The sequence below is a fragment of the Bos javanicus genome, chromosome 24 (assembly GCF_032452875.1).
Source record: "Bos javanicus breed banteng chromosome 24, ARS-OSU_banteng_1.0, whole genome shotgun sequence".
Classification (NCBI taxonomy): Eukaryota; Metazoa; Chordata; class Mammalia; order Artiodactyla; family Bovidae; genus Bos; species Bos javanicus.
In genome coordinates, this window is record NC_083891.1 from 1,091,482 (window position 1) to 1,108,150 (window position 16,669).

Here is a 16,669-nt window from a genome sequence, read left to right on the forward strand (position 1 = left end):
CCATGTATTAATTACAGAGTCACTGTCTCCGTCTTTTAAAGTGTTAGTCACTCAGTCGTGTCCAACATTTCACGATCCCATGCACTGGGGCTCGCCAGGCTCCTCTATCCATGGAATCCTCCAGGCAAGAATACTGGAGTGGGTTGCCATTTCCTTCTGCAGGGTTTAAACATTAAATCATCTGACAAGAAAAGTGAATTTGGCTTTCTGTCCCTTTTGGATTAGCACTGTTTGGTTTTGACTAAGGTTATTTACACTGTCCAGGATGTCATTTAGAGTGGCTTCTTTAGTTTGACATGGAAACAAATGTGCTGAGAAGCTAAGCTTATAAATAACAATGTAACCTCGCTGAGCAGGAGGTTAGGCAGGGAAGGGAGACAAACCTGGTACAGAGGAACTTCCATCCCCCGCAGACAAACCACTCCAGGCCTCTCTTTCTTCGGGTGATCCTAGCTCGTGGTAAAGTGTGGTAATCACTTTCGTCATTCTCAAAGCCCTCTTCAGACATCATCAGTGGCATTTCATCCAAGTGGGCAGACTCATCCTCCAGCTGGTACCTGGAGAGAGGAAAGATCAGAGCACTGAGGTGGGGCAAGCTGTCTCCTGTCTACAGTAAGGGTTTCACTCAGGGTAAGAGCTGGCCCAGTTCTACTAATTACACTTTTCTTTTCTCCTCATATTAAGCTACATGAACCAAGAACATCCAGATGTACAAGCTGGATTTAGATAGAAAAGGCAGAGGAACCAGAGGTCAAATTGCCAACATCTGCTGGATCACAGAAAAGCAAGGGAACTACTTTTGCTTCATGACTACACTGAAGCCTTTGACTGTGTGAACACAACAAACTGTGGAAAAATTCTGAAAAGAGATGGGACTACCAGACCACCTTACCTGTCTCCTGAGAAACCTGTATGCAGGATAAGAAGCAACAGTGAGAACCAGACATGAAACAATGGACTGGTTCAAAACTGGGAAAGGAGTCTGTCAAGGCTGTATACTGTCACCCTGCTTATTTAACTTATATGCTGAGGACATCATGCAAAATGCCAGGCTGGATGACTCACAAGCTGGAATCAAGATTTCCGAGAGAAACATCAACATGACTTAGTGACTGAACAACAACAAAAATGCTTAGGTTGTAACTCATATTACCTATGCCTTTTGTTGTTTAGTCACTAAGTTATGTCTAATTATTTGTGACCCCATGGACTGCAGCACACCAGGCTTCCCTGCCCTTCACCATCTCCCGGAGCTTGCTCAAACTCATGTCCACTGAGTTGATGATGCCATCCAACCATCTCACCCTCTGTTGTTCCCTTCTCCTCCTGTCCTCAATCTTTTCCAGCATCAGGGTCTTTTCCAAAGAGTCAGCTATTTGCATCAGGTGGCCAAAGTACTGGAGCTTCAATTTCAGCATCAGGCCTTCCAATGAATATTCAGGGTTGATTTCCTTCAGGATTGACTGGTTGGATTGCCTTGCTGTCCAAGGACTCTCAAGGAGTCATCTCCAACACCACAGTTTGAAAGCATCAATTCTTCAGCACTCAGCCTTCTTTACAGTCCAACACTCTGATCCATACATGACCACTGGAAAAACCATTGTTTTCAGTAGATGGACCTTTGTTGGCAAAGTGATGTCTCTGCTTTTTAATATGCTGTCTAGGTTTGTCATAGCTTTTCTTCCAAGGAGTGTCTTTTAATTTCATGGCTGCAGTCACCATCCACAGTGATTTTGGAGCCCAAGAAAATAAAATCTGTTACTGTTTCCCCAACTATTTGCCATAAAGTGATGGGACTGGATGCCATGATCTTAGTTTTTGAATGCTGACTTTTAAGCCAGCTTTTTCACTCTCCTCTTTCACCCTCATCAAGAGGCTCTTTAGTTCATCTTTGCTTTCTGCCATTAGAGTGGTATTATCAGCCTATGTGAGGTTGTTGATACTTCTCCCAGCAATCTTGATTCCAGCTTGTGATCATGCAGCCCAGCGTTTCTCATGATGTACTCTGCATATAAGTTAAATAAGCAGGATGACAATGAATAGCCTTGATGTACTCCTTTTCCAATTTTGAACCAGTCTGTTGTTGCATGTTTGGTTCTAACTGTTGTTTCTTGTCCTGCATACATGTTTCTCAGAAGTCAAGTAAGGTGGTCTGGTATTGCCTTCTCTTTAAGAATTCTTCCAGTTTGTTGTGTCCACACAGTCAAAGGCTTCAGCACAGTCAATAAAACAATAGTATAATTAAAAAAAATTTTTTTCTATAGTTATTGTTGATAACACCCTGCTCCCTGGCAGCCAAGAAACCACTGGCAGATGGATATTCCCTCATCACTACGCACACCCCCAGCCTGCCAAGCTAATTCCTACAATGCGGTCTTGCCTGAACTTACCATGAGGCCCTTTCCTCTTGTCGTCCTGCTGGCTGCCACAGAGAGAGTCTGCACCCTGACACACAGGGCAAATTCACTCAAGAGAGTGAATATGGGGAGTGGGCTGCTCAATTGGACAGCCAGAATATTGGGGAAAGAACCCCTGAAGGCCTCTTAGACTAGAAGCTCAGGGAAACGGATGGCTGATGTTTATTGAGTCCTTACTACGGCCAGGTACAATGTAGGTCTGTAATCTGCATTATCAAAGAAGAACATCTTAAAAGAAACAAGCAACTAGGGGGAATAAATGCAGCGTATAACAGAAAAACAATGCTATATAGGCAGTTCTCCCAAATCGATAAAAAAGCAAATGCCTCAAACGACAGATGAGCAAAGACAATTCACAAAGGAAAAAAAAACAACTAAAAAAATCACGTTCCACCACATTAGGAACTCCAACACTTTCAACACACACTCGAGTGCCCACTACGTGCTAGCAGTGTCCCCGCAGGTACAGAAGAAGAGAGGCAACAAAGCCCCTGCGATACACAGCTCAGGGACTCACAGACACTGAATGGGAAAAGTGCTAGGGAGACAATTAAGGAAGTGATAAGACTGGAAGTGACAGGAAGGGTTTTCCTGGATCATCAAGGAAGCTGAGTCTCAACAAGCAACACCTGGATGAAAAGCAGCCAACCACACGAAGGTCTAGGAAGGCAGAGAAGGGGCTGTGGAGCTTGGAGGACCGCAGGAGGGGAGAGAGCCAGTGTGGCTGGAGTGAGTGAGCCTCATGGTCTGGGGAACGAAAATGAAGTGCTCAGTGAGCAGAGGAAGGCAATGAAAGGTTTTAAGCCTGGGAATGATTTTCGTTTTCAAAAAGGACTCTTAAAACATGCAAATTAAAATAACTGAAAAAAATTAATTCTTAACATCTGGCATAGCCAACAGTCTTGGATAACCAGGCACTCTTAATTGCTGTAAGAAAGTGAACAACTTTTGGGAGAATAATTTGTGAAGATGCATCAAAAGCCTTTTTCTTTTTTTATAATGTAATTTAACTTTAACCACAGGTTCTAATTATCTCATGAAAATTAAAAATATATGTAAGATATATCTACAAAGATGATGATCACCATGCTATGCTAGTCACCCAAAACACATGGAAAAACCTTCATATCAACAATTAAAGCTGCTTAACTCATGATGGAATACCATATCATTACTAAAACCAAGAAGGCAGAAGACCTTTGCTTAAAGCAAATGTCTGGAGAAGCAGCAGTCAATACTGACACCCGTCTTGAACACTTCACTCCCCTAATCAAAGGGATACTTGTCTTCATCTCTCATCGAATCCACAAACAACTCCAATTACTCTCAATTCCACCATGGAATATCCTTAAAGCAAGCCACCTATCACTTTAGATGATTTAGGCAAAAAGTACACAATCTGAAACAGAATTAATATTTTTCCTCTCAAAAATTCCTTTTTCTTACTTTTGTGTAAAAGCACCTCTTTTAAAAGTCAACCAGAAAATGGATATTTATACAAATTGCAATTAAAATTCAAACCACCACTTACAGATATTATAACATAGTATACAAAATGAGATTTTTAGTCTTTTTCATTAAATTCTTTTAGTGATTATGCTGCATTTTAGCAAAAGTCACAATCTTATCATGTTTAATGCTAGAAAAGCAGTACAATGAGAGTCTGAAAGATAATGAATATAAGCAGCATCATGTTTAGTAACCTCAACTTCAGAAAGTGAGCCTTTGAACTGGCAAGCAATTTATTCCATTTCCAAAGCAATTTTCCTATTGTATTGAAAATTTTACCTCAGTATTTAAAAACAATAAGATGATGAATAATGGATTTTTTCAGAGACAAGATAAGCAGAGAATCTTAAGTGTCTTTGTTGCCTGGTGTCATACACACTTAATTGGTTTGTCACTCAAGAAAAATCAACGTTTCCAGCAATTAAGTATAATTCTGGAAACATATTTTTTTTAAATGAGTAAAAACAATGTGAACAAAGGACAGAATGGATGATCCCCAACCCAAGAGTCCACCATGCTAAGAACTGACGACAGCTCTCTCCACGGCGGCCAAAGGTTTAAAAAACCAGGAACTTTCAACAAAACATTCAAGTACTGGAAGGCACATAATTTACATGTATCCAAGTAAAAGTAGGTCAGCACAATAACTATCTTAAACTCACATTTTTATCTTAAGTCCAACAGCCTTATTGTTTCCATTTTGATGAGAAACATTTCTGAGAAGTCAACTGATATTAAAGGGAGAAAAACACTTAAAATATGCCTACTGCTTAAACCTTCTTTAAGAAAAATAAACACTCCCTCTTTGCCTACATGTTAATAAAGCAGAAAAACAAGGCAATGAAATGCTATAAAAAATGTATATTCTCTTCATCAGGTACAGCTTCCAAGTTCAACTGTGTTGCGATGAGTCATTAATAAGCAGCAAAACTGTATGAACTAGTGAGAAATTAGAACTCCTTTCCTCCTACAACAGCAGAGGAGATGAACAGGGGAATAGTTTTAAAAAACAAAAAAAAATTAAAGGACCAGTGCTGGAGCAGCATGCCTTGACATCAGGAGCAAAAATAAGCAACAAGGACAATAGTCAGGCTTTACTGACCTATGATTCCTCTTATAGAATGTTCTATAAAAACTGAACACCAATTTCTTGAATAAGAAATTACACCAACACTATACATACATTGAGACAAACTTCTGAATTAGTTAATGGTGCATACATGCTAAGTCACTTCAGTCATGTAACTCTTTGCAACCCCCTATAGCCCATCAGGCTCCTAGGTCTATGGGAATTTCTAGACAAGAATACTGGGTTGAGTTGCCATTTCCTCCTCCAGGGGATATTCCTGACCCAGGGACTGAACCCATGTTTCTGTCTCCTACACTGGCAGGCGAATTCTTTACCACTAGCCTCCAGAATTAATGGTACAATATTTAATGTATGTAAATGCCAATCCAGAAATTTACAGACAAGCAGGACAGTTAAGCTAAGGACACATACTCCAGCTGCCCAAAAGGTGCTATTCCAATCACCAACTCTATCTTTGTGCTAATACTGTCAGTTTAGAAAGTTAAGAAAAATATTTCTATTTTGGTTAAGTATAAAGAATTTTATAAACTTGCATGAAATAGTTCTTTTAAAGGAACTGCTATGTATTATAAGAATATGTCTCTGATTCCAAGGAATCCTGGACCTGGGTACTTTGATAAATGCTATCTTAAGAATCATTCTGTACTTTAAAAAAAGCTTTTAATTACAGACCATCACAGAAAAGGAAAACAGTAAAATATCTATTATCATAATAATTGTAAAACTTTTTAGATTCATAGAAAAATGTGTGTAGACACTCAATGAGAAAACACTGAAAAAAAAATTGTATTTCCTCTACCAAGAAACACACTAATATTTTAGAGATAATCAGACAATAGCCATCTGTTCTCAGCATGAGTCTCTTTTTAAAAGAGACTGATAAAACAGAAGACTTAAATAAGGTGTGTGTGTGTGTGTGTGTGTGTATGTGTTAGTTGCTTAGTCGTGTCTGACTGTTTGCAACCCATAGACTGTAGCCCACCAGGACCCTCCGTCCATGTGATTCTCCAGGCAAGAACACTGAAGTGGGTTGCCATTTCCTTCTCCAAAAGGAACTACAGAAAGAAAGAAAGTGAAGTCGCTCAGTCGTGTCCGACTCTTTGCAACCCCATGGACTGTAGCTTATCAGGCCCCTCCATCCATGGAATTTTCCAGGTAAAAGTACCGGAGTGGGTTGCCATTTCCTTCTCAATTAAATAAGGTCCACAGCTTTAGAGCACAACACCAACTATTGTCCAGTTGGTGTTGTCCAGGATACAACCAAAATTACTCATACCAAAACCCAATAAACCTCAACCTGAATGAGAAGAGACTCAAAATATACTAACATGAAAAAGATTCAGATGCTGAAATTATCTAACAGGAGTTTTAAAACAGTCATCATCAAAGTGTTTCAATGGGCAATACAAACATGCTTGAAACATAAGAAAATATTAGAAAAACTAAGCAAAGAAAGAGCTAATATGAATTAGAATCAACTAGAAAATTTGAAACTAGAAAAAAAATAAGACTTAAAAACTGAATGGACAGGCTCAGCAGCAGAATGAAGGAGACAGAGAAAAAAATCAATGAGCTTGAAGATGGAACAACAGAAATCACCCAATCACCCAATCTCAACAGAAAATGAACAGAACTCATGACCAAGTGGGACTAAAAGAAAAGCTCTCACAAGATGTCACTAGAGTATCAGCAGAAGAGATGAAAGATTGTCCAAATATAAGCATTCAAATAAATAAATGCTGAAAACTTCTAACTGACAAAAGATTCAAGAAACTAAGTGAAACAGTATAAACTCAAATCTGTGCTAAGGCCCATAAAAAATCAAACTACTGAAAACCAAAGACAAAGCTTGAAATTAGTGAGAAATACTGCACCAACAATGGAAATCATTCCAATGACATCAGATTTCTCATCAGAAATCATGGAACCCAAAAAGAAGTGACATAACATTTTTCAAGTGCTGAGAGAACTGTCAACCTGAAACTGCATATATGATGAAAATATCCTTACAGAATGAAGGGGAAATAAGACATCCTCAGATGAAGAAAAACTAAGAGATTTGTTTTCGGCAGACCCATCCTCAAAGTATAGCCAAGGAATTCTTAGAACAGAAACAAGAAAATAGTTTTGGTATACCAGGAAATAAGAGAACAACAGAAGTAGCAAAAATATTATAATAAGGTGTCCCTCTCCTCTTATGTTTTCTAAATTATGTTTGAGAGATAAAGCAAAACTTCTAACATTGATGAGCAGTTCTAATTGTATGTAAGGGAAATACATAACTACTTTCGTATATGTAAAACTTACATATAATTTTACACGACACAAGCATACCTCAGAGATACTGTAGGTTCAGTTCCAGACCACTGGAATAAAGCAAATATGGTAATAAAGTGAGTCAAATAAATTTTTTGGTTTTCTGGTACATACAAAAGTTATGTTCACAATGTATTGAAGTCTACCAAGTGTGCAATAGCATTATGTATTAAAAAAAGTACATGCCTTAACTGAAAAAAACTTTATTGCTTAAAAATGCTAACCATCAACTGACAATGCAGGGTTGCCACAAACCTTCAATTTGTAAAAAAAAAAAAAAAAAAACAAAAAACCACAATCCTGCAAAGCACAATAAAACAAGGTATGCCCATAGTTACATTACCAGTGGTGGGAATAAAAGGATGTAAGGTATACACTTTACTTTTTATTTTATTATACACTTTACTCAAATTGACGAAATATCAACAGGAGCACACGGTGATGAGTTATGCATGTGTAACATAACATGTAGAACTACTGCTACAGTGTTCATACAAAGAGACCCATGTAAAACACCACAAGTAAATCAAAATGGAATTCTAAAAAATGCTCAAGTGACTGTTAAAAAAGGCAGGAAAAAGAAAAGAGAGAAACAAAAGACAGAAAACAGAAAGTAAAATGGCAGGTGTAAGCCGTAACTGATCAATCACTACACTGAATGTAAATGTTCTAAATGCATCAGCCTAAGGACACACGACGGCAGAGTGGATAAAAAGTATAACCAACCACATATCAACGAAGAGAAACTCACTTTACTAAAAGCAGGTTGAAAGTAAAAGGATGGAAAATTATGTGCCAGGCAAATATCAATCCAAAAAAAGCAGGAGTGGCTATAATAATGTCAGTAAAGCAAACATCAGAGCAAAAAAGTTACTAGCGACAGACAGGGAAATTTCATAATAATAAAAATGTCAGTCCATCAAGAATATAAGCAATTCCAACATGAATGCACTAAAAATAGACCTGCAAAATATGTGAAGCAAAAACTGATAAAACTACAAGGAGAAACAGACAAATCCGTAATTACAGTTAAGAGACTTCAACTATCCACCCTCAGCAACCAGACAGTAAACCAGCAAGGAGAGAAGAACTCAGCACCATTAAGTAACAGGATCTAACTGCATTTCAGAACATTTCACCCAACAACAGCACAAAGTACTTTCTTTTCAGGAGCCCCAGGATTTCTACTGATATAGATCATATCCTCAGTCACAAAACAAACTGCACCAAATTTAGAATAACTGAAATCATACAAATTGTGTTCTTTGATCACAAAAAAAATCATGCTAGCAGATAACAGTAAATTTTCCAAAGTCACTTCTAAACAATCCACTGGTCAGAGAGGATGTCTCAGAGAAAATCAAAACACAAAAATTTGTTGGACACAGGTAAGTCAGTGCCAAGAGGGAAATTTACAGCAATAAGTATTTACATTAAAAAAGAAGAAAAGTCTCTAATTAATAATCCAAGATCTCACCTTAAGAAATGAGAAGAGAAAAATGAATATAATGTAAACAAAGAAATTAATGAAGTTGGAAAAAGAAAACTAGTAAAACATAAGTAAAGTAAAAGATGGATCTTTGAAAAGATCAAATCTCTAGCAAGAACGAACAACAACAAAAAAAGTAAAGGCACAAACCACCAACATCTGAATGAAATAACAGCAAAAAGAAAATAGGGGAATACTACAAACAAGTCTATACACATAAATACAGCAACTTAGCTAAAATGAACCAACTGGTCATGAGCGCAAACTATCACCATTCACCAAATATAAAACAGATCCTTTGAATAGCTCAATAACTATTCAAAAAACTGAATTTTAAATTGAAACACCCTAAAAAGAAATCTCCAGGTCCAGATGGTTTCACTGGAAAATTCTACCAAACATTTAAAGAAGTAACACCAACTTTACAAAATGTCTTCCAGAAAGGGAAAGAGAAGAAAACACTTCCCCACTCATCTCCTGGGGCCAGGAATCAGGGTAAAGTCTGGCCATCACTGCCACTCTACTCATGGAATTTAAGGTCTAATGAGAAGATGAGCAATTAGTCAAGTGCACTCTATGCTGTGAGGGGAAGCAGAGTGCTGTATGAGCCTGGCAGGAGCATCTTGTTCTGTTCTGGCTAGGGATGAAATCAAGGAAGGTATTAGAAGGACACCTGATGTGAAGAACTAACTCATTGGAAAAGACCCTGATGCTGGGAAAGATTGAAGGTGGGAGGAGAAGGGGGCGACAGAGGATGAGATGGTTGGATGGCATCACTGATGTGATGGACATGAGTTTGAGCAAACTCTGGGAGTTGGTGATGGACAGGGAAGCCTGGCACGCTGCAGTCCATGGGGTCACAAAGAGTCAGACACAACTGAGTGACTGAACTGAACTGAATTAGAAGTCAAGTCATTTCAGATGTTGACACAAGTCAGGAATACAGTCACTGTAATAATGGAGATTTGTAAATACAAGAAATAGTTAAAGGAGTACAAAGTAACTGCCAGTGGAATGAGAGGCTGGGGAGAAGGTGACTGGTAGAGAGCAACAGTGACTATCATAAGCCTTTCACCACCAGTTAACTTTTTAAACTATACATAAATGTCACCATGATAAAATACAACCAAAACCAACTTCACAAAATAATACAGGAATACAACTTTTAAGTCACAATCCATTTCTCTCTGTTTCTCTTCCCTAAAAACAACTATCAATAAATACGAACCTGGAAATAAAGCAAGAGCCAACCAGGAGAGCTCTGGAGGGTGGTGAGAATACAGCAATGAGAGGAAGAGAGCTGGGCGGACTGGGGACCCAGAACCAGAGGAACACAATGGGAGGACACCTTATGAGACCCTACCCAACAGAAGGACACAGGCCCAGCACAGCCTACTCCATCCTAGCAAGAAAAGGCAGCCCAGGAAGGCCCTCGCTCCCCTGAGAGTCCACCACCAGCAAGACAAGACTGACAAGTGGCCTTAGGAGGTACTGTCCCACCCCACCAGCCTGAGACTCCCACATCCCACCCAGGGACACGGGGGCATCCAAGTGGCACTGGTTAGGGCCCCTGCCACAAAAAGAGGTTAGAGGCCTCAGACATCAAGGCCTTCCTTGATGTCTCCATGTCCCGTGAGCCTGAGACTCCCCTCTCTCACTGGAGTGGGGGTGGGAGGGTGGGGTGAGGCCGGGGCAGGCAGCATCAACAAACACAGAAACAGCCACTCAGGAAATGGCTTCTATCCATGGCCTGAAATTCTTCTCATCTTCCTCAAGTTGCCACAGCAGCCATGGGCACAAGCAATAACGATTCAGCCACACAGAGCCTCTTGGCCACAGTGGTGCTGAGTCTCCTCTCCCACCAAGACACACCAGGGAAGTCAGGGGGCACAGATGGAGAGGAGACAGCTACAGCCACTGTCCATCCAACAGAGTCTCATCATCCACATGGGATGACACCATCACCTCTCACCAAGAGACCCTGAGCCTGGGGAAATCCCTTCTCCTCGGCAGCATAGAGAGAGACAAGTAAGAGTTCTGGTAGCACGACATAAACCAACAGACCAAAAATCAGCACAGAGGCCCTGTGAATTAAACTGTCGTTGGAACTGAGGCCAACAAAGGCAGGCCAGGACCTATGTGCTAAATCTAAACAGGATTATCATCTGCTAGAATTAAAGATACCAATATGGCCCGCATTCTCCTAATATTAAAAAAAAAGTATCAAGGAAACAATCAAAAACTATCCATCATCCAAAGAATCAAAACACTGACAATGTGAATTAGAAAAGACAACCAACTGACATCAATCCTAAGATTAACTCAGATATAGAATGGTGTAACAATTATTTCAAGCACCAAACATAAAAATGCTTCAACAATCAATTTCAAATTCTCTTCAAACAAATGGAAATTATAAAACTTAAAAATACAACATTAGAAACAAAACCTCACTGGATGGGATCTATGTGAAAGTGAAAGTCACTTAGTAGAGTGAAAATGACAGATGACAGAATTAGGGAAATTAAGAACAAATAAATAGTATTTACACAGTCTGAACACAGAGAATAGACACGGGGGGAAAAAAGCCTAAAAGAATTAGGTAAAACTAATAAAAGATCCAGCATCTGTATCACTGGAGTACTGAAAGTGGATAAGAGAGAGGTGTGCATGAAAGAGTGCTTGAAGAAATTATTACTAAAAACTCCCTAAATTTGGTGACACAAAACCCAACAGATTCAAGAAGCTTAGCGGCTACCAAACAAGTTAAACTCAAAGAAATCATACCAAGATACTTCATAATTAAACCTTTGAAAACTAAAGACAAAGAAAAAACTTGAAAGCAGCCAAAGAAAAATGATGCATTACCTATGGAGAACATCAATTTGAATGACAGCGGACTTCTAATCAGAAACTATGAAAGCTGAAAGGAAGTGGAACAAGAGTTTTCAGGTACTAAGATATATCAACAAGAATTCTCTATCCAATAAAAACTATCTTTCAGAAATAAAGGAGAAATAAAGACATCATAATATGAAATCTTAAGACTGCCTATAGGAAGGTCCTAAAACAAAAAGGAAATTAAAAAAAAGAGAAACCTGGAACAGCAGGAAGGAAGAAAAAAACGAGTAAAAATATGGGTACGTTCAATAAGCTATCCTTTCATCACAAGTCTTATAAACCATACTTGATAATTTAAACAAAAAGTTTAACACCATCAGATACTCAGGACATGATTTTTTGTGAAGTTAATTTGTGCTTTTATTTGCCAGTCTAATTTAACTATAGTGACCTGCAAACTTTTTTTTATCTAAAAAATACATTTTACAACACAATCCAACAAACACACATACATATATAAGGACATGACATTTAAATTGCATGGGGGGAAAGCGAAGTAAAGGAACCAAAATTTGTGGAAAACAAGTTTCCACAAATCACTCCATATAGTAAATACTGGTATCAATACACTACGGTGATACCCAGAGCAAACACTACAAAAACTATACAAAGGCCTACCCTAAAAAACACTATAGCGATATCACAAAAACATTCAAGCAAAAGGAAGGCAAGAAGAGAAAGATAAGAAACAGAAAAACAGATTAATAAAGTGGCACACTTAAACACTAATGTATCAATAATCACCATGAATGGCCTAAATATACCAACCAAAAGACAGAGATTGGCAGACTGAATAATGGAAAAACATGATCCAGCTGCAACCCACTTCAAATTCAACACAGATAGGTTGAATGCTAATACGATGCAAACATTTATCCACAAAAAGCAGAAGTGGCTACACTAGTCTACTAAAGGAGACTCCAGAGCAAAAAAAGTTACCAGAGACAACAATAAAAGAAATATCTGCCTGAAGACATAGGGATCCTAAACGTATATATACCACATTCAGTGAAGTCGCTCAATCATGTCCGACTCTGTGACCCCATGTACTGTAGCCTACTAGGCTCCTCCATCCATGGGATTTTCCAGGCAATAGTACAGGAGTGGGTTACCATTTCTTTCTCCAGGGCATCTACCCGACCCAGGGATTGAACCTGGGTCTCCCGCATTGTAGGCAGACGCTTTTACCGTGTGAGCCACCAGGGAAGCTTTAAAATGTATAAGGCAAAAACCGGCAGATGAGAACTTTGAGGGAAATCTATTGTGAAAGAGGTGGCACATTTTCAAAAATATCTCCTAAAATCAACTACTTAGAAGACTACTAACACAGTTACTCTTATAGGTAATGACAGGGAAGAAAGGAGAAACCATACCTCTCCATTTCAGGGCCGAACACTAAAAATGGGCTCCTTACTAACTCCTCCAGTACCCTCAACAATTCTACAAGAAAAAATATTGCCCCCATTTTACAGCAGACAAAATTAGGGCTTACAGTTTAAGTTAACGAAGATCAAACAGCTAGTATGTAAATGAACCAAGATTCAATTCAGCTCTGAAACATTATAATAAGTACTCTTTTGACTATAAAGTGAGAAAGTGAAGTCGCTCAGTCATGTCCGACTCTTTGCGACCCCATGGACTGTAGCCTGCCAGGCTCCTCTGTCCATGGGATTTTTCAGGCAATAGTACTGGAGTGGGTTGCCATTTCCTTCTCCAGGGGATCTTCCCAACCCAAGGACTGAACCCGGGTCTCCCGCATTGTAGACAGACACTTTACCATCTGAGCCACCGACTATATGGCCTCTCAAACAGCACAAACCAAAAATTATTCTAAAACTTGAATCCTGAAGCAACCGGGTACTAAAATCCATACCTCTTCTGTGTGCTAAAGGCAAATTGCTTCTACAATCCTTCAGAAATAAAAATTTAACAACTATTTCCCCTTTTTATAGGTTTCTTTCCTTAACCATATCATATCATATGTACCATATGTATCATAGGGGTAGTCTTCCGTTTGGGTAAGAAGTTAAATACGAACTAAATCCAACTAGGGTATGAGATTTCCATTTTAAATCAAAGGTCTCCACTTTTATATTCTACCACTTTAATAACTGTGCTCACATGAAACAATTCAACCTTTTTGAATCTCCGTTTTCCCATTGTTAAAGAGCAAAAATTCTTGTCAACAAAAGGTACTTTGTAGATATGTTTAAGTAAAAAGTGTTCTCAGGAAACAAACTGAAATGTCTTCACGTGGTCTTCCACTTGTGAAGTGACTCCCAACAAGGTCTGCATTTCTAAGCCTGACTAGTTGTGTCTGCCATCTTCACGATCTTCCGGAGACGCTCAAGTTTCGGAGACTAACAACTGCTAGACGGGCGCCGTGGGACCCATGCTGCCTGCGCTGATAGAGGCAGCAGTCCCTGAACCCGAGACAGCCCCCTCTCTCCGCCGAGCAGGGCCGGGGCGCTCCGAGGCGGGGGACCTCTCGCAGCGCAGACGCCCTGCCCAGGTCCGGGCGCGCCTGGGCGGCCCCTGTCGGGCCGGCGAGGAAGGGCGCCGGGGCGGGAGGCTGGGGCGGCCCAGTCGTTACCTGCTGGGCCTGTCGGCCCCCGGCCCGGGCCCCGCTGAGCTGAAGTAGGCCGCGCGTTTACGGTTGGCCGCGGCCACGGCCGCCGCGCTGCGCACCGGGTACAGAGGGATCTGGTCCGCCATCCTCTGGCCGCCACCTTCCCGCCCCTCCCCGATCCCTATCGGTTCACCGCCTTTCCCCGCCCTCTCCCCTCAGCGCCAACCCGGCTGAGGCACCGCCCGCGCGCCCTGCCCCTCCACCGTGCGTCGAGGCCTGATGGCGTCACCACTTGTCGGGGCCCGATGATGATGCCACCGCGAAGGTGAGGCGCGGGGGGCGGAGGCTTCCAAGGCCCCGCCCCTGGCGCGACAGGGCCCGGTGACGTCATTCTGCGGCGAAGGCGTGAGAGGGAGGTGGCGGCGTTTAGTGGCCCAACTCCGTCGGCGACCAATGACGTCCCTGGGCGGGGAAGGCCCGAGCGGAAGCCGTTTGGTCCAAGCTAGGCGGGAAGCAGGCCTTTCCTGAGCGCTCCTGGGCCGAGGCGCTGACCTGTTGGTCTGGAGTGCGGCGGATGCTGCCCGGCCCCTGTGCCCCACTGAGGAGGCCTTCTTGAGAGCCAGATGGAGGGCACTGAGGGCCTTGCGGCATGAGAACCTGGCCCACCTTAGCGCAGTGCGCAACCTGTGCGCCTCGCCCGTGCGCACCGGGTGACGAATGAAGCTGGTGGCCAGCGCCTTTTGCCACAATAGCGTGACACTCTTGAGTGTCCAGCTAGATAACCACCCTCAACAGCTGACACTGTTACACCAACCAACTAGATAACCATTGTCAACAGCAGACATTGTTTACACCAACCGGCTAGATAATGATTTTCAACTGACATCGTTAACACCAACAAGCTGGAACCACTCTCAACAGCTGACGTTGTACTCCAGCTACATAACCACTCCCAACAACCCTAAAGGGTGTAGTTTATTGTCCTACAGGCTTTAACCACTTTTATATATAACCCAGATATCCCACCCTAACATTCCTATGTTAAATCGCCTCTAAACACATAGGTCCTGAAATACTCTGAGCAGCTCTTAATATCTTTCACACCATATCTTCCGTCTTAATTACTTGAAAAAAAATTTTGTCACATCTTTGTTATATATCTTCACGAAAGTTGTTTTACCTCTCAAAAATTATAATTTAGCAAAAAGGCAAATTTTTAAATATTGAAGAGCTTCCTTATGTATTTTTAAAAATGGATGACAGGTTATCAAATGGTGGAATTTAAATGCCATTCCATGCATATGAAAGAGTGATGTCACAGTTCTGTTTTTAAATGTAAACACTTACTTAAATGCCAAAGATGCATCATTTGTAATTATCTACACTTACAATAAAAACTGCTGTCAACACAAACTGTGTGAATGAATACATTTCCAAAATTATTTTAGGGAGTCAATGAGCAAAAAAGAACTTTGAAGATTGTGCCTGGCAGGCTACAGTCCATGGGGCTGCAAAAGAGTTGGATACAACTTAGCAACTAAAGAACAACAAATTGTAGTGATCAGTTAAAAAAACTACCACCAAAAAATGAATCTTGTAAAAATCCATCTTTAAATATATCTTTTATAGGACAATTTTAACATTTATGATTTCTTACTGATGCTTTCTTTGCTTTGCTTTCATGGAACTCTCCCTTGAGAGAAATGCATTCTTTATCTCAACAGGTGAAAGTCTTAAGTGAAGTCGCTCAGTCGTGACCAACTCCTTGTGGCCCCATGGACTGTAGCCTACCAGGCTCCTCTGTCCATGGAATATTCCAGGCAAGAGTACTGGAGTAGGTTGTCATTTCCTTCTCCAGGACTCGATGGTTAGTGAAGTTAAACAAAAAGTCTCTGTACTGCCACACCCTCTAACATACATCTGGATTCAGAAGATCCCAGCTTCACTAAAACACATCATATTTCATTCCTTGAGTAGAAATACATTTTAAAGAAGAATGATTAAGTACCTTTATTATAAAAGAGAAAAATGTAATTACAACAATAGGGTTTTTTTTTTTTTTTCAATTCACCACTTAAAGTGAAAATGTTGGTCACTCAGTCCTGTCCAACTCTTTGTGACCCCATGGGCTGTAGCCCACCAGGCTCCTCTGTCCATGGGATTCTCCAGGCAAGAATACTGGAGTGGGTTGCTATTCCCTTCTACAGGGGGATCTTCCTGGCCCAGGGATCAAACCTGGGTTTCCTGCATTGCAGGCAGATTCTTTACCATCTGAGTCACCCCCAGATGGTAAAGATAGAGGGAAAAACTAGAATAAGTTTTTTTTTTTTTCCAATTCACCACTTAAGGCTCTCACATTATAGCAAGTTCATAATTTA

At 40.6% G+C, this 16,669-nt stretch overlaps 1 protein-coding gene across 2 annotated transcripts in view; it reads right to left on the reverse strand.

The window, feature by feature from the left end:
* The window catches only part of ATP9B (ATPase phospholipid transporting 9B (putative)), a 150,999-nt gene extending 136,468 nt beyond the window's left edge, over window positions 1–14,531 (reverse strand). Inside the window, exons 1-2 of one of the 2 annotated variants that reach the window (XM_061399483.1) lie at window positions 14,316–14,531; window positions 384–557 (exon numbers count right to left, since the gene is read on the reverse strand). In XM_061399483.1, coding sequence (XP_061255467.1) covers window positions 384–557; window positions 14,316–14,437 — 296 coding nt within the window. In that variant the 5' untranslated portion in view covers window positions 14,438–14,531. The remainder of the gene's footprint in view (window positions 1–383; window positions 558–14,315) is intronic. The other variant, XM_061399484.1, reaches the window with a different exon arrangement.
* Between the last annotated feature and the right edge of the window lie 2,138 nt (window positions 14,532–16,669).